General features: G+C 45.0%; 1 protein-coding gene across 1 annotated transcript in view; it reads left to right on the plus strand.

Moving 5' to 3' along the window:
• Positions 1–4,391, plus strand: part of LOC146859672 (astacin-like metalloendopeptidase) — a 113,121-nt gene extending 108,730 nt beyond the window's left edge. Inside the window, exons 11-13 of the mRNA XM_085643426.1 lie at positions 1,361–1,479; positions 2,003–2,225; positions 4,072–4,391. Coding sequence (XP_085499552.1) covers positions 1,361–1,479; positions 2,003–2,225; positions 4,072–4,082 — 353 coding nt within the window. The 3' untranslated portion in view covers positions 4,083–4,391. The remainder of the gene's footprint in view (positions 1–1,360; positions 1,480–2,002; positions 2,226–4,071) is intronic.
• Positions 4,392–19,685: the final 15,294 nt, after the last annotated feature.

Here is a 19,685-nt window from a genome sequence, read left to right on the forward strand (position 1 = left end):
TCAGAGGCTTCCTACAGCAATGGTACAGTCCTTGGTGTCCAGCTACTGTCAGATAGGGAGAAGGCATGCAGAAGCCTCCTACAGCAATGATACGGACCTTGGTGTCAGGTCGTTCTCAGATAGGAGACGGAGGACTCAGAGGTCTCCTACAGCAATGGTACGGTTCTTGGTGTCAGGCTGCTCTCAGTCAGAAGAGGGAGAACTCAGAAGCCTCCTACATCAACGGTAGAGTCTTTGGAGTTAGGGTGCTCTCATACAGGGGATGGAGGACTCAGAGACCTCCTACAGCAATGGTAGGGTCCTTGGTGTCAGGCCACTCTCAGAGAGGGAGGAGAAATGCTGAGGACTTGTACAGCAATGGTACAGTCTGTGGTGTTGGGGCACTCTCAGACAGGGGAGGGAGGACTCAAACACCTCCTATAGCAATGGTACAGCCTAAGGTGTAAGGGTGCTCTCATACAGGGGTCGGAGCACTCAGAGGCCTCCTACAGTAATGGTACGGTCCTTGGTGTAAGGCCACTTTCAGAGAGGGAGGAGGAATACAGAGGACTCCTTCAGCAATGGTATGGTCATTGATGTCGGAGCAGTGTCAGAGAGGGGAGGAAGGACTCAAAAGGCTCCTACAGCAATGGTATGGTCCTTGGTGGGAAGCTGTCTCAGTCAGGAGAGAGAGGACGCAAATGCCTCTTGTAGACGCCAAGTAAGCTGTGCTCTCAGGATAGCTGGGCATGTTGGCATCAGGTTTCATGCAGGAAGTGCTTGTTCTCAGTCAATGGAAGTCTCACCATGGAATACAAGGAGATGTTGAGGGCCCAGTACGCTGACATAATCCGCTTGAGTCTAGGGAAGGGGAAGGATTAGTGGTGTTTTGTTTCTCTTTTCTGTGTCTGTGAAATCTTGCCTACTGATAATCCGGGGTTGGCATAGAACACACTATTCACAAAATGTATAGGTACACATATGATTAGTGATATCGGAGTGTACTGACAAGGATGTCTGATAGTGGGGTCCTCTAGTGGAAGAACCGCTTTTTCACATGAGCTCTATTTAACATCCTTAATGTAAATTTACACTTTCTGACTAGGACCTCATAACATGACAGCAGGTGATTCCCAGATGTGCATTAATACCTTCAATTTCTTGCCATCTACCACTATTTTAGGGGACATTTGAGCTGAGGTAGAAACAGTGCGCAAGGGGCAGCAGGCAGAAACCTTCTCCTGGCTCCGGTTCGGCACACAGTTGTTGAAGGGCTGAAGCTGAGATGGTGTTCTGTGGTTTGTGCATGTGAACATTATACACTCGTGACTAGTACTCTATGCTGCAGAGGACTTAAGATTGTTTTTTTCCTTTTTGACAGTACAATGCGGGGGCACATTCACCAGCTCTCCAGGTACTGTCTCATCCCCCTACTTCCCTAACGTTTACCGTGCCAACATGGACTGTGGCTTCTACATCATGGCTCCAGCTGGATACAAGGTAAGGGCTGGAGCTATCCAAGTTAATTCTAGTACTGAGAATAAGAGTGCAAGCCTCGTAGATCCTGGAATCATGAAGAACCTTCTAGAATGTCTGACTGAGAGGGCGCCATGGGACCATGGCTTTCCAGAACAGGGAATCAGAGCCATGTTTAAAAAATTGATCTAGCTTGCCAAGCCCTCAGATGATCAAATGCCACTTCTGGGTGATGAAGCTGTCTAGCCTCTGAACTGTATGTATAAAAACTCAAGAGGTCCCTGCTGACAGGACAGCGATGGTAAACAAGGGCAAACACATACTTCTTCTTCTTTATGCCACACTGCCTCCTGCTGGCAGGACAGCGATGCTAAATAAGGGCCAATGCATATTTCTCCTTCAATACCTCACACAGCCCCCTACTGCCATAATAAAGATGGTCAGAAACAGCTGTCACATTGTCTTCATCCTTATGGCACACTGCCTCCTGCTGGTATGACAGAGGTATCATTTAAGGGCTAACATATACTTCTTTTACACACTGCAGGTCTCATTGACATTCACATCTTTTGCCGTTGAACCTGATTCCACATGTGCCAATGACTACTTGTCTATTTTCAATGGTGCAAAAACCACCTCCCCGCTTATTGGCAAATACTGTGGATCCAGCATAGTCCCACCAGTGACCTCCACCGGGAGCTCCCTTCTGCTCCAGTTCCACAGTGATGGCTCATTGAACATGAAGGGATTCCAGGCCACCTACTCTTTTGGTAAGTTTATCTGCAGTAAAGTGACATACTGTTTCTTCATCACTGAGGCTGAGCACGCAGGGATGGGTTTGTTCTTATCTGAGAAGAAGTGTCAGAAGGCATGTGTTAACCAAGACATGTGCTCTAGTTTACTGTTCATGGGGTTAGCCTGTATGCTCTGCTGTATGCGGAGCCTACACAAAAGAGCTACTCTATGCTCTAGAAAGAATATAGTGTGTACAAAAAGCACAAGTTGTACCTTTATTCCACCCATTAACAACAAGGGTCAAGAAGGTGTTTTTCTTGACTTAGGAGTCAGTTGAAGATATTGATACAAACTGTACAAGGAATGGATGTAAAGGTGTGACCCTAGTACATTGGAAGGCCAAACCACTCACATGTCCACCAATACTCAAAGTTCCAACACCTGGGACCTTACTTTGTGAAGGTGCTACCTTGGCTATCACATGTGATGTTAATTAGTGAATGGTTGTCCAATTTACATCATAGAGCAAGACACAATATATAGGGTAGCAGTGGCAGTGAAACTATAGTATGCAAGTATAAATTGACCTTAAATACTCAGCATTCAAGGTCCATATGTGGAGGATTGTCGAGGTCTGATCAATGAGCACCATCTGTAAGTGATTGAGATTGGTGAGGTAGCAGCAGAAAAGGATTAACATACACCCCTGGGAGTGTGTGGGATTCATATACATGTTCAGATACAATTGTGCCAACTGTTGGACCTTTTCACATCTCCTGAGGATGCCTATAACAAGGTACACTAGTGCAAATTAATAAATAGCTTCATCACTTGCATCTAGCTTCAGTGGTAGTGACATATCATGGGGCACTAGTGCCAATTAATAACCTTGTCTCTCACCATCTAACTTTGGCAGTAGTGACATGTGTTAAGGGCACTAGTGCCAATTAATAAATAGCCTCATCTCCCACCATCTAACTCTGGTAGTAGTGACATGTGTCATTGCCCTTTCAGTGGAAGACAAAGGGGGTCATTTAGAAGTTGGTGGAATGGCAGTCCTGCTGCTAATTGGCATTTCAGAGTAAATCGCATCTACTGTCGATGCCCTGTAAAGACGGGCACTAGTGCCAGTTAATAAATATCCTCTTCTCCCACCATTGTAATATGGAAGACAAAGAGGATCAGCGTCTTAACGAGGGGGAGTCCTGTTGTGAATAAGTGGGGTACTGCTCGGGGAAACTCTTAGTCCCCCTTCTTATTTGGAGTCGGACAACTGCTGGTGCAGCCTCTACTGACTGTAATCCATCTGCCACATGTCTCTGTCTTTGTTGCATCATTAAACCTACTCTATTTAGGGTTGGCCTCCCAAAGCAGATCTGCCGTGCCAGTGTCTGCCATGGGAGAAATGGCGAAATCGGGAAGGGAAAAACAAAAGTGGTCTCCAGTGGCTTGGGGAAAACACATTGCATGTCAGGGACATTGGTTTTGTTTGTTTGTTCTTGGGGGTTGTTTGTGAGCAGCAAAAATAATTTGGCTTCAACTGTTACAGCTAATTAGGATGGGTGGTCTGTCAAGGCATGGGTGGAGACAGTGCCTCTGCAGCCCCTGCAGCCTTCATTCACTGACTGCTGGGGTCTGAATGATCCCAAAGTGCTACTGACCAGCTCTATCATGGGGTTGGGCTCAATTATTCACAATAACAATAAAACCCATTCATAGTTTAGAATGATCAAATAATATGCAAATAATCACCTCAGTAAATATGCACAGTACATATTCCTTGGGTATCATGAAAACCTGAGTGAATTTTGCTATTCAGTCGGTGGAAGAGTCTTCTTACACTTCAACAACTTATAAGTGTTTTCTCATATTTACTTGCAGTGAATGCCTAACCCAGGAGAAGCTGACATGCCACAGCTTCACAGAAGGCCAGGACTCAGGAAGTACATCTGTTCCACGTAAAGAATGGGTGGATGGTTTAAGTGCTGCATTTGTTTCTCAATGAGTCTAAGTTTTTAATGTTCCTGCTTCTCTCTCTTGTTGAACTTGTCACATGTGTTCTGTTCCGTGTTGTTATAACATGTAGTAAGAATTATGTTGCCAACAGTGGTTGCCAAGTGTGAAGCAAGTATTCTCAACCTGCCTGACATTTGGCTCCTGAATTATGCTAAGTGTGAAATGTTGTGCTGATGTGAAGTGAAATAAAGATATAAAATAAAGTGTTAGACTCTTTTGCAGATCATGTAGCATAGAACCAGTTTTATATTGGTACAGTGGGCCCTGCCCTTCTGTTTGGGGTTCTCTATTTTTGGTACGTGTGTGTGTGTGTGCACAAGTGTGGGCCTGTGCACATGTGTGCATGTGCACGCACGTCGTCTGTGTCAGCTCGAAGTGGTACAAAGGATGAATGGATGCTGTGAATCAGGGCCTGGCCACTAATAATGGAACTTAGGTGTTTTTTTGGCACTATCACTCATTATATACTGAAGTGACGTCAGATGGGGATCTGAAGATATATCTAGATCAGGAGGATGGGCGTTCTTTAACAGCTCTCCCAAAGCATGGAACAACCTTCCACTCCACATTAGAACCTCTTCCTCTCTTCTTGAATTCCATATGAAGCTTAATACCTAGTTTTTCTAATAACCAGTCTACCATATGCAGTGCTAGACACACACACATCTACTCAGTGGGAGGATACCCTTGCAGCTGCCCAATCAGCCTTTTTCAACTCAGAAGCGCCATTTCTAATCATGATTTATATGTTCATCCCACGTGATTTTATAATGGTGAACATAAATATAATACTATGTCCCTCCTGTAAGCCCCTATACATCATATTATAAGTATTTGGTATTATCACAATTGGTATTGTGTGATTTAATTTCAATAAGAAGCTTGCGGTTATTCAGGTGTAAAATATTCAAGTTTTGTAATACGTTAACACGGAGGTCAAAATACATTTTCCAACTGTATAATGATGCTAAAGGGTCAAGTGCAGTGTTTTAAAATGTCACCGTCCTATGTTGCCACCACTTGGCAAAGCACCAAGCGTGGGGAACGTAGGACAGTGACATTTTAAAACACGGCACTTGACCTTTTAGCATCGTTATGCAGTTGGAAAATGTATTTTGACCTCCGTGTTAATGGATTACAAAATTTGAATATTTTACTCCTGTTGAAATTAATTCACACAATACTATTTGTGATTTGACGGAACGCTTATAATTTGATGGGCTTGCGAGAGGGATATAGAATTATATTTATGCTAACCATAATAAAATCACGTGAGGTGGACATATAAATAATGGTTAGAAATGGCGCTTGTGAGTTGACAAATGCTGATAGAGCAGCTGAAACGCGTTCTCAGAGACTAGTGCTGTCTTAATAAAATTCATTGATTCCTCACGTTTCAGAGTGCAGGCCTTTTCTCTTGATGTGCATGGCACCATGTCGCTTCCTTGTAAATAAAGATCATATATATATATATATTATATATATATATATATATATATATATATATATATATATATATATATATATATATATATATATATATATATATATATATATATATATATATATATATTATCTACTGGCGGTCGCCAGTAGATAGTTATAGTTAGGACCGTGTTTCCATAGGAAATCCGCAACATTCTATTTGGAATAACTTTGGCGCCGGTTGATGAATCCTCGAGAAAGTTTCAAAATAGGTGGGGCGCTCTGCTCCGCTCCTACCCTGAAAGTCTCGGACGGATTCGTCAAGCGGAGGCTGAGAAAAAAGGGGGATCCCAAAACACGTTTTCCCCATGCAATTTTCCATAGGGACCTTTAGTCCAAGGTACAGCCCGAACGGCTGAACAGAATTACTTGAAATTTGGCAGAGAGGTTGTCAACAGGTCAGGGAGGTGCCTTTTGCAGGTCTGGTGTCAATCTGTTCAGTAGTTCCTGAGAAAATCAAAAGTAAAATCAGATATATATATGTGGGCGGAGCCTAACCACACATCTCATACTGAGATCTGATTGGCTGTCAGCACTTCATCCAAGAAGTGTTGGCAGCCATCTTGGGACCAATATACATGATAGCACCTCATTAAAAAGCATTGCAGTTAATAGAAGGTTTTAAGACTTTAGTTACATTATAAATCATTTGTTGATGGTACCATACTCATTTTAGAAATTGTGGTATGTTCTAAGGTGATTTCACCATGTGAAAAAACCTTCTGCTGGGATATCATGATTGAGAGAAAAATATTTTCTCATGCTTTTCCCACAGAGGTTTGGAAGGTGATCTATAAGCTAAACTGAGAGCTTATTTTCTGTAAATTCACATTATCTTTCTCAGTCATGTGAGAATGAAGTCTGACATTCTCAGTAAAACATGTACATCCAACAAGGGCAGAGACTGTCAGTTGATTCCTTTGTGTTCTACTGCAGCTTCCCAGAGTGTTCCAAAGAACAACTAGAGCGCTAACAGTCCTACTTATGATAAACGTATGGCACACCTGAAGCCATCTTGCTTGGATTAAAGTGGTAACTCTTAAAACATTTAATTTAAAAAGGTACAAAATGAGGGGGTTCATTTTTCCATAAAAAGTATGATTAGTGCTGCAGAAAGAAAAATTCGGGCACATTTTGAGTGACTTCTCAAATCCTCTTCTATTTCATTAAAAAATTCTGACATGCAGACTGAGACAAGCACTTTCAATACCAGCAGCAGTTTTCCCTGGTGATCAGTAGCTTTACTACAGTGATTTAATGAGCAAAAAGAGTGCTAACATTCTGAATTTATGGCAAATGTGTGACACATCTGAATGCCTTCTTGGTGGAATCAAAGTAAAAAACTGAAAGTATTTCCTACTGAGGAGACTGCAGTAAATGAGGAAATTAGGAAACTTCATAACAAAGAAGTCTCCCGAGATGGCCACCAGAGACAAAAGAGCCCAAATGTAGCCCAAATATCACCCAGATGTAGCCCAAGTATAGCCCAATGACAGAATGTCCCAGAGTGTTCTTAAAAACAACTAGAGCGCTTACTGTCTTCATTATGACAAAAGTATGGCACACCTGAAGCCATCTTGATTGGAATAAACTGGTAACAATTAAAACATTTAATTTAAAAAGGAACACAATGAGGGGGTTCATTTTGCCATAGAAATTATGATTAAAGCTGAAGAAAGAAAATGAGGGCACATTTTGAGTGACTTCTCAAATCCTCTTCTATTTCATTAAAAAATTCTGACATGCAGACTGAAACATGCACTTTTAATACCAGGAGCAGTTTTCCATGGTGAACAGTAGTTTTACTACAGTGATCTAATGAGCAACTAGAGTGCTAACTTTCAGAATTTATGGCAAATGTGTGACATATCTGAATACCTTCATGATGGAATCAAAGTAAAAAACTGAAAGCATTTCCTACTGAGGAGACTGCAGTACATGAGGAAATTAGGAAACTTCAGAACAAATAAATCTCCCAAGATGGCCACCGTAGACAAAAGAGCCCAAATGTAGCCCAAAATCACCCAGATGTAGCCCAAATATAGCCCAATGACAGAAGTGTGCAAACACTTATTATTTTGTGTTTTTGCAGTGTTATATAGTGCAGACTTGTCAGGTATTGGAGTGCTTTACATGAGCATTGGTTACATCACACAAGAACAAATTCATTTTGGTTGTAGACATGGGGAGACTAAGTGATTTGACCAGAATCACAGAATGTCGAGCTGAAGCAGAAACTCCAACCTGGTTCCCCAGTTGCAAAGTCTGCAGTTCTGGAAGTAACCCCACATCCTCTCCCCCAAGTGCAACATTTAATCAAGTGGTCAACTGGATAAAAAAACATAAAGATAACAAATAATTTAAAAGTGCTTTGTCGCTATTTGAAAACTCAGAAAATATGTCCTTATTTTAGTCTTTTAGAGCACTAACCATAATTTTGATGCCAATAAGACCCTCTCATATATGTAATTTCTAAAGGAAATGCTCTAGGTATTACAGTTTTGATTACATCAAGATGACGTCAGGCGTTCCACACTTTTGTAATAAATATAGAATGTTAGCAATCTAGTTGTTCATTAGGATACTGTTGAGAGGCAGAGGCCAGGAGCACGGACTCTGAAAATTGAAGGCAGGTAGGAGGGTGCAAAGGCAACAATTTAACCACACTGAGCAGGCAGGAAGGGCCGTGGCAGCACAACAGACTATGGAGGGCAGTGGAAAGGGGGGCAGGGGCAACAAACCAACAATACAGGACTTGCAAGAGAGGCTGTGGCAATGTAATAGACCATAGTGGGCAGAAGGAAGAGGCAATGGTAGTCCAACCATACATGCCAACAGACCCAATTCAGCCAGGAAACGTCCAATGTTTTTAAGCACAAATGGGCTTTATTTGATCTGTCTCCTGTCTACAATCTCCTCTTTTTCAATGTAACTCAAAGGGGAAAATCAATACCCCAGTTTTTTTTCAAAATCTCCCTCTTACCAAGCTCAAAATGTTCGCAAGTATGGTACATTGGATCATGGAAGGAAATGGGGTAGGGACATGGACTTGGATAACTGAGGACAGGAGGGACATGGAGAGGTGCACCAAACTGACCCTGCAGGGCAGCCATCAGGGTTTGCAGTAGCACAATACACCACACAGGGCATGCGGGACAGGAGTGCAGCACAACAATCCATAGAAAGCAAGAGGGAGGGGACAGGACCATGCACATGGACAACAGAGAACAGAGGGTCAAGAGGCAATGGTAGCTAGCTGGCCATAATGGACAGACAGGAGAGAAAGCTGCAGCATAACAGACCATAAAGGGCAGGAGGGACGGATCAGGGGCATTACAATGGAACAGACAAGCCAGGAGGGAGGGAGTAGGGGTCTGCACATGTAAACAGAGGGCTGGGGGCAATAGGGCAGGGCAGGAGCAGCAAGATAGCCATGGAGGTCAGGCAGGATGGGCACTAGAAGCAAGACACACCGTGAAGAGCAACAGTGAGACTGTGATGGCATACACACAGACCATGGAGGGAAGGTGGGAGGGGGTCAGGGGCAGCTAACTGACCACACAGGGAAGGTGGGAGGGGCCATGGCAGCACAGAAGACCATGCATGGCAATTGGGAGGGTTAGTGGCAGCACAATGGCTATGATGGGCAAGAAGGAGGGTGCAGGGGCATGCACAAAGGACGATGGAGGATAGAAGGGAGGGTCAGGACCTGTGCACAGACAAGAAAGTTCAGGGGAAGGGGCCTCACAACAGACAGCACGGGGCAGGCAGGAGGAGCAGTTGCAGCACAACAGACCAGGGAGGGCAGAAGGGTGTGGCAGTACAATGGACCATGTAGGACAGGAGGAAGAGGATAGGGGCATGGCATGTGGACAGGCAGGGTGGAGGTGGCAGGGACAGGTTACAGTCATCTGACAGTTATAGGCAGGTGGGAGGGGAGTGGCAGCTCAACAGAACACTCAGAGTAGATAGGAGTGGCAGGTCCATGGAATATGGTGGGCAAAAAGGATGGAGCAGGGGCATGCACAAAGACATCGGAGGGCAGGGGGAAGGAGAATAGGGGCAGCAAGCTAAGCACAGAGTTTAAGCAGGAGGTCAATGATGGGGCATAGAATTGGGCAATGGAGGGCAGGAGGAGTGGACTGGTACATCATACTAAATTGAGGGCAGTGGCAGCACATCAGACCATGCATGGCAGGAGGGAGGAGGCTAGTCCATGGATTCACACAACAGAGGATAGGGGGGAGGGGGATGGGGCAGCAAGCTAACTGTTCAGAGAAGGCGGGTATTAGGAACTTTATTGTTTTTAAAACGTGTGTCTGTGCGAACTACTTAAAATATGAACAAGTATGCAGCATAATCTCACTTTTATTTAGGAAGAAGAGGACGTTTGTGACTGTGACTCCGGGCTCACTTGGCAGAAACACCCCCTGACCCTCCACCCCCTATTGCAAAATGTAATGCCCGTGAAAAGGGTAGGTGAACACAGTGTTATATAGAACATAGTCCTGAGAGCACGATTGAAAATGAAAACTAGATATAGTGTATGGTATAAACTATGCACCAAAAATTGTGATATAAGATGAACCGGGCGTGAAATATAATATGCAATACATTGTGCGCAATGACAGATTCATTGGAGAGCGCGAGATAGCACAGGCACTAGCGCGTGCTATGCGATATGCGCCTTGGAGTGTAATATGCACAGGGCAGTGTTGTGTAACCTAACTAGTCTCTAAAGTTGTAATATAAAATATGTGCTGGGGAGTGTAACGTTGTATATGCACTGTGACAAAGATATGGATCCCAGATTGTAATATGTATGGCATAGCACTGTGCGTTATAACATAGGCATCGAGGAAGGCACGTTAGATGGGGCAATATAACCCGTGCGAAGACAAGTGTGGCATGACATATTCACGGGGTGGTGTTACAGTGCACATGGGCTAGAGAGTGTCATAGCATATGCACTAGCTGGTGGAATACAACACAGAGGTGTGTGGCACTCGGCAGGCAATGGTGGGTGTAACACAGCATTGGGCTCTGCCAGGAGCGCGCTGTGACTCTCAAGTGATGTTCGTCCCCTTTCCAGAGAGTAAAATAAAAAGTATTACACATCCGACAGTGGATGTGTGTTTTATTAACCGTGAGGGGGGTTTCTTGCATTGTTTTGGTCGAATTTTTGTCGAATCCCCTTTGAATGGCTTGGTGTGCATGTGTATTAAATGTGCCCGTCAATATCTACCCATGTTTGTATATATAAACAACAAGGGTGTCTACCGGGATTAGGCACGGTAGGGCATCAGACATGTCAGAGGTTCACTAGTGGTGTAAATACATTCCACGTGGATTCATTGTATGCATAGTCGCCTTTTAATGAATATCACGCAAATCGTCATGGTGATAGGTACGTACGGTTTGTCCAGCATGTCCTAGGTGTGTCTATGAATATATATTTTTTAAAAATAATAAAAAACAGTGGCCGGCCCTGGGGATTGGGGTCAAAAAAATATAATTAGGAGACAGGCCCTGGGGGATGGGGTCATCAGGGCCAATAAATTAGAATAAGAAGGGGAACCACACAGCCCCCCTTCTTAAAAAATTAAAATAAATAAAAGACTGGCATCGTGCCGGAGGCCACGCCCCCACCTTGCAGCACTCTGCAAACGCGCCCCCTGGCGAGTTGTAAGTTGGGGAATTAATTCCTCTTCAATACTGAGGGTCCCTGAGGGCCAACTAGCCCAACAGGCATCTCGAGTATGCAAATAGGTCTCGGCAGCAGGCGCTTCTTAAATCCAAGGAATGTGCCCCACATGCGAGGACCGGCAGATGACGACCCTCATGGCCCCCAGGTTCTTGGGGTGGTGCAGCTTTCGACAGCACGGCAGCCGCCCATAAATCATACTCGTGCTTGTTCCGGTAATTGAAAGGCACTCGAACACACACAAGGCTTCAAGCAGAAGCCTTTAATGACTGGTACAGAAACGTCTAACTGCCCGCCTTTCACAGTCAGATTCCCACTGCCTGACGCATTTCAAATACATTCTTCCTCAGAGGCTTGTGTGGAGAAATGAAAGAGCACCGGCTGGTTCCAATCACACCCTTTTCACTGATGGCACGCCCCCTGATGGGCTTTCATTTTTCCACACAAGCCTCTGAGGAAGAATGTATTTGAAACGCGTCAGGCAGTGGGAATCTGACTGTGAAAGGCGGGCAGTTAGACGTTTCTGTACCAGTCATTAAAGGCTTATGCTTGCAGCCTTCTGTGTGTTCGAGTGCCTTTCAATTACCGGAACAAGCACGAGCATGATTTATGGGCGGCTGCCGTGCCGTCGAAAGCTGCACCACCCCAAGAACCTGGGGGCCACGAGGGTCGTCATCTGCTGGTCCTCGCATGTGGGGCACATTCCTTGGATTTAAGAAGCGCCTGCTGCCGAGACCTATTTGCAGGTCTTTTTTGCCAACAAAACATTTTGTAATGAGCGCCGACAAAAGTAATGGGACTACAACAACCTTAATGCACAGCGCTCATTCAGAGCAGCCCATCAGGGGGCGTGCCATCAGTGAAAAGGGTGTGATTGGAACCAGCCGGTGCTCTTTCATTTTTCCACACAAGCCTCTGAGGAAGAATGTATTTTAAACGCGTCAGGCAGTGGGAATCTGACTGTGAAAGGCGGGAGTTAGACGTTTCTGTACCAGTCATTAAAGGCTTATGCTTGAAGCCTTGTGTGTGTTCGAGTGCCTTTCAATTACCGGAACAAGCACGAGCATGATATAGATATATATATATATATATATCCACACACTCCATCGCTCCTCAGCTTGCTTGCAAAAATGGATACGGACGACGGTGTCGTGCTACAATATTTTTATTGCATTACTCCGTCCTGACGCGTTTCGGCTCAGGGTGAGCCTTGATCACATGACACGGAAGTAAGTGATTTTTTCATTTTTAAAGTGACAGTGCTCCGTGCAAAACATCACGTGGTGACATACATCAATAGACATAGCAGATATACTTAAATAATTCGCATCTTTGTCTTTGTCGAATGCAATCCCACAAACCCTAAATCTAGGATCCTATGGATGTGGCCTCAGCACTCGGCTGACGCTCGAACTGTTATAAAAGATTTGCGAGTCTTTATCAGCAATTGGCACACTACATTCTGACCAGGTTCCTCCGTTTAGCTCTCGAGCTTACAAAGAAGCCATGGCCAGTTTGGGCATAGCATTGCGGTATTCTTCTCTATTCCATCCTGAGGGAAATTCTGTTTTGGAAAAAAAAAACGGGACATAAAGCAGTCTATAAAAGCTATGGCATTAGGTTCGGTTGATGGGTGTGTCAAACACCTTTATGGGGTCCATCGCGCACTTAATAATTTACCAAGAAGTTCTCTAGGGGGTGTCACTCCATATGAAGTTCTATTTGGAACTAGAATGTTGGTACCAGACCTTGCTATGCAAGGCACAGCGATGGAAAATAAGAAATTTGATATCAAAGATTGTTTGGCTGTTTTACAGGACTTAAATGAACTAAGAACGAAGCAAAGCAACGTGTTCCTGAAGCCAACCATCACTGGGGGGAAATCATCCGTCCCAGTAAGGCCTGTCTGGATCCCAAAACTTGGTGATCTAGTCAGAGAAAAGATCACAGACAAGAAGGAATTTGGGGCTTCTTACAGCCAACCAGTACCTGTCCTAGCAATCCATGGATCCAGAACAGTAATACTGCCGTCCCTTGTTGGTAAAAAGGAGAAAAGATTTGTGTCCATCGACCAGATCAAACCACACTATGTGGCCGATACTAAGCAGTAGGCCAAGTGGACTCCACCAATGTAGCAGACGCACTCCTCTAGCTACAATCCAATAGGTTCAAACTGAGAGACTCATCACCTTTGAAGATTCTATAGTAAGAACTAAAGGACTAAACAACAATGCCACGGAACTAATACCTCTTGAGACCCAAATATCAGTTTGTCTTGATACACATGTCTACAAAGAAGTACCAAGTGATTAACTGGTTCTGAAGGACTGGGTTATTCTAAGACCCAGCGGTGCCAGGGGACAACACCTGAAACCTTCGTGGGTTACCTGTTCTGGCGTACAAAACACAGAGACACGGGACACTTCCAGCGACATCAGAGATCAGCGTTTATTTACTGCAGGGATACAGAAATCACAAGAAGTACACAACGTGTAGGTTCTCGGAGACTGCTTCAAATTGCTAAAGTGGATCGCTCCTTTTATACACGTTTTTTCCATTGCACAGTATGGCGAACAAAGGTTACAACTCAGTTCCCACAATAAACTTCAAAAGAGTTGTGTTCATGTTTCAAGAGGCCGGAACATAATTACAGCAGCATTGCCGGTTCCCAACTGTAAAAACATGCCTACCCCGCAATAAAACATATTCCATCCTGACCGTAAACACATTAGGAGAAGGAACAAAAACAGATGCAAAGAAAGGACAAAGATGCACAACAGGTTAAAAAAAATGTTTAAGAGTAATAAAGGAAACTTGATGACTGGATCAAAGACCTCGTGTCCAATGCATGCATGACTGAAACAATAGGCTAGCACGGCAAGATGAGTCTCGAGCGGGGCCATCTGCCTTCGCCGTGTCATTTCCCTTATCGTAAAAGTCACCCTCAAAGAAACACGTGTCCCTCGTGTAAGCTTGGGAGTCCCAGGGTCACGAAGCGGGCAACATCCGTTCGCTGGCTACTTGAGGGCAAGAAACAAAATGGATGCCGTATCTAAAATGGAACCCGAGGGTTCGGATGAACAAACCCAAAAATGAGACGAACCATACGTGGTTGCGTAGCGAAACTGCGTACACCCACTATACTCGTCATTTGCGGTTCGTAGACACCAAACTCATCCATATTCGTCACCACTCAAAAAGTGTCGTTCCGTCTCACACGGAACCTCAGACGCTCCTTTTGCCCTCATGTAGGCAAGCACTAGTCAAGATCGGAATCAATTTCAATATTCATCAGATCGTTCACCTGCTGCTGGAACATCATTCTATTCATCAATGTCTCTTTGGTAACAGATGGCCGTCTTATACACGTTGTAGCACAAAGGCCACATAAGGCAGGACCACACTGTCCACAAAGACAACATGTGAATAGAAACGTTACAACAACCCCTACGATCATCAGAATCTTCCAACCCCAAGTTGACATCAGACCCCAAAACCATCCTAGAAGCGTCCAATTACCTTCGTCCATGTGTATGGACTCGGAAATCTTGTGCAACTTTGAGATGGCTTGGTAGACAGTTGGAGCATTGTCAGGAATGAAAATGCAACAGCTCGAATGGATAACTTTACACACACCACCTCTATCTGCAAGAACAACGTCTAGAACCATCCGGTTCTGCAACGTCATGAGTCTATCCGCCTGAAGTTCAGCTGTCAAATTACCAAGGGCACTCGCAGTAATATTAGCAGTCGACTCAACTACACGGGTCAACTGTCGTAGGTTCCTACTATTAACCATAGGTCCCCAAAACGGCAAGAAACCCTTAAAGAAATCTCCTGCTTCTTGACCGGCAGTATCCTCTTTGCTAATAACGCCTCTCACAACTCTAGTCTTGTGATAGTCTGAGGCAACTGTGAAAGTCGGTGGTAAAAGATTCGCAAGATAACAGGTACCCGAAAAATCACGGGGTAGCCATGTATATGCGCGTTCATAACATACGAAATAAGTGCCCTTAGCAGTCAGAAAAACAGCGGAAGAGAGCATCGGTAGGACATACGTGTCAGTGCAAGCACTGTTCCCAAGTTGTGCTCTCGGATTTCGACCCAAACCTTTCAAGCAGAAATTACCGAGGTGTGGTACGATCCATATTGGGGACGAGCTCTTAAGCTGTCTATCACCCACTGACGTACTATACTCAGCCTCACTCAGATCCTTATAGGCCTGCACCTCTTCATCTGGGATAAGTGATGCATCAAAAACATCTCTATCTAAATCCGCTATCGCTATCGCCAAAGGCTTGTGGTACGGCCCAGGACCAAAATTGACAGAGCGTGGCTCTCGACTGGGGTAGGAATCTAGTGCACTACGGAACATAGTTTGGAATGCTCGAGCTGAACCCTGGGAGCTGTAAGGAAGGACCAAATATGGAATACCCCTATCCATGGTATGTGGCATTAACCCACACTCCCAACAGTTGGTAGTATTCATCACCAACTGATGCTGATGTAGGAGTTGAACGAAGGAGTTATTCATAAATTCCGCACGTCTAACCTGTTCGTGTTGAGGCAAGGGATGAAAAGAATGTGGGGAAACAGTGGTGATGGAACTTAGTTTAGGAGAAAGGGAAGGTGAAACAGAAGGTAATAACAACTGTATTCCAAAATACACACCGCCCACCAATAGCATAGACACAGTCAGAAACAGTAGGAACACCTGAAACAGAAAACATTTTGTTCGTACAACCCTATATAACTCTGATCTCTGCGCCGACATCCTTTCTACTTCCAACAGCTTAGAGAATGCCATCCTCTACAAACCGTCTGTGACGTACTTGACGCACTTCGTTCTGAGTAGCGATTATCAATCCCTAGGAGTTCCCAGGAATCGACAAAAGTAACCGACCTAGCGTCAGAAACCTGCTAAACAGAAAGGAGTACCCGCACGGCCCTACGGTAACCCGGATGGTAGGGTTTTCTCAAAATGTTCAGTTTTAATACAAATCCCTTAGCAGTGAAAAGCACATAAGAACTCAAAAAGAAAGGATATAATTGTCCATAATGTTCATAACACCAGGAAAAGGAGAAAACGAATATACGACTACTTTTTATTAGTCCTTGAACGAAGAAAGTATCGACTTCTTCCAGGTCGAGTTTGCTCTACAAACAAGTGTTCAGCTGGCGCAACAGTGTTCGATGAGGTGAACAACGAGCTAGACCTTGGGTTCTCTGCTACTGATGACTCCACAAGTGAGTTTGGCAGCGAAAAATCATCCTCTACAAGTTGAGCGTCACTGAACGGCAAAAAGTTTAAAGGAGTCTCAGTTTCCGTTGCCGAAATCCCAGTTCTCACCCAACCGTCTGTTGGTAAGGGGATCGGTACCTTTTTCGTGTGGCCGGCATGAACCCAGTTTTTCCGGCCCTCCAATCGAACCGCAGTCCTTGTTGTCAACAAGACTTGAAAGGGTCCTACGAATCTTGGCTCCAAGTTAAGTACCTTGACATTTGACATTTACAAGTTACGTTTCCGACCAAAATTTCGGGTAACGACCCAATCGCCTGGCCGGAGCTGATGTCCAGGACCCTCTGTCTGCACCGGTAGAGCTTCAAAGACCTGTTGATGGATTAACCATAGTTTAGTGGTCAAATCATGAAGGTAATCAATTAGCATTGGATACTCAAGACTATCAAAGGCCTTAGGTCTCGGGACTCCCCAAATGTTTGCAGGGCGGCCGAACACAATCTCATATGGGCTAAGCCCTACTCGAGAGTGTACAGTCGCTCTGGTTGATAGGAGAGCCAGAGGCAAGGCATCAGGCCATGATAGACCAGTCGTAGCTTGTATTTTTGCAAGTTTCAGTTTCAGGGTACCATTGTACCCTTCAACCAAACCCGCTGCCTGAGGATGATTAGCGCTATGGAATTTTTGACGAATTCCAAGGCCCTTACACACGCTCTGCATCACACTTCCCACAAACTCACTTCCATTATCCGACCACACGATTCGTGGCATTCCATACCTAGGAAAGTATTCCTTCAGCAGGATTTTCGCTGTGGTCAGGGCAGTATTATCCTTAAGAGGATAGGCCTCAATCCATCTAGAGAACGCACAATCCACAACCAAAACATACTTCAGGTTATTGCATCTCTCCATATGGATAAAGTCCAGTTGGATAACCTCAAAGGGACAAACAGGTGGAGCAAAATGACCAGGTGGAGTGGGGGTGCCCTTGCCAGGATTGTGCATCAAACACACCATGCAATTCTTAACCACTCTCTCCGCACACTTAGTAATACCCTCATTCTTCCATACAGGGGACAAGAGCTCACCTTCCACTCCTTCTGAGTGCACCGGCACGGCACAGCGCTGAACACAGCGGCGGCTCGCAGCAGCTGGGGCCGACATCTTGGATTGGGCTGCTCGGGTGAGGCGAGGCCACGGTCATCTTGGCCACACCCCCACGAGTACCGCCCCTACTTAAACGGGCCATCATGTGTCAGCGCAGCGGACGAGCGCAGCGGGCGCGACGGAGGCGCACCGGAGTTGCGCCTGAGTTAAGCCCGTCTGCGCCCGTCCGCGGCCGACCGGGACCCGAGCCCACTCCTCCTGGCCATTTTTATAAATACTCATCTCAGGAACTCCTGCTTTTACGCCCTCACAATCCTGATGGTCCCTGTAAGCACTCCCTAGCCCCACGCACATTGACTTGCATTCAAAGCCTAGGGCTTTCCTCTTCCATCAATGCTGTGCCTCATGCTCAGCCTTTAAAACAACCTTTTCCTGAGCCTCAAACTGCACCCTCTGTAAAACACAGCTTGCGCTGCTACTACCTCAATACTCGGTCCCTGGTCAAAAACCAGATAGACATTTTTCTTTTCCTGAAGGAGGTAAAACCTGACATCTTCTTATTAGCTGAAACTTGGCTAACCCCTCACTCCCTCCCCGACGTACTCGTGGCTCTTCCTGCAGAATACTATATTCTGACGGCCAACCGTACACCTGGGAAGGCCGGAGGTGGAGTAGCAGCTATAATCTTGAAATCCCTTCAGGTCAGGCAACTGCCTTCTTTGATCCTTCCGGACACTGAGAACTTGGTGATTAATCTCGACACTGAAAGTGGGTCCCTCATTCTGGTCCTGATTTACCGACCCCCCCAATACATGGCCAAATATCCATCCATTCTGGCAGAGCAGCTGGCTTCATATGTAGTCAGCTACTCTAAAATCATCCTTATTGGGGACCTAAATTACTGGTTTGATAGCATAGGCACAGATACTCAAGCTGCTGAATTGATAGATTTGCTAACAGACCTGAATCTAAATCAGCACATCCATGTACCCACTCACCAGAAAGGTCACAGCTTGGACCAGATATGGACGCATAATCTATCTTTATCCAATCCAGTCATCAGCCCATGTATCTGGTCGGATCATTTCATCATCTATTTCACACTAGAAGTAGGCGGAAATGTCAAACCCAAGCCATGCAAGAGCAAAGAATTCCGCAAATGGAAATCTATGGACCTTCCGGGATTTATTGACATTTTAAACAAAACCGTACCACCACCGTACGATGATCTGGACACTAGCGAGAGAGCGCTGTCTAACTGGTTACTTAACGCAGCTGACCTCTCAGCCCCCTTAGTACGGGTCCCTAATGTTAGAGGAAATGAAGCACACAAATGGTTCTCCCAAGAACTGAAAGATCTTAAACTGGGAGTTCGACAGAAGGAACGGAAATGGAGACAAAGCTACTCCCCTCAAGCCAGGACAGTGTTCTGTACCGCAAGAAAGGAGTTCCAAAAAATCTTGCTCCAACATAAATCTGACTATTTTTCTCAAAAATTTTTAAATTCCTCAAATAAAACTAAAGATATTTTTAACATAGTCAACGAGCTCTGTGACGATGATAGGACAGCCCCATCAATAGCCCCTACCCAGAAGTTGTGTGACTCTCTGAATGATTTTTTCAGAGAGAAAATTGTAAATATAAAACGCAACATTGCTAGCTCTCCTAAATCGTCTCCTTTAGATGATATTTTTAATAACCCCACTACATTAGACACCCTTCCTGCTATAGATGCTAAAACCTTTTCAACTCTCCTGGCACGGGTTAAGTCTGGATCACCCGATGACATCTGCCCACCCCACATTTTTACAGAGATTGGGCACTCTATCCCTCACGGGATCCTCTCTCTGCTTAACGACTCACTTAACCAGGGAAAGGTACCGGCAGGATTTAAGCATGCTCTATTGATTCCCCTGATCAAAAAACCCAGTCTTGATTCTCACG

The sequence above is a fragment of the Triturus cristatus genome, chromosome 3_1, assembly GCF_964204655.1.
Source record: "Triturus cristatus chromosome 3_1, aTriCri1.1, whole genome shotgun sequence".
NCBI lineage: Eukaryota > Metazoa > Chordata > Amphibia > Caudata > Salamandridae > Triturus > Triturus cristatus.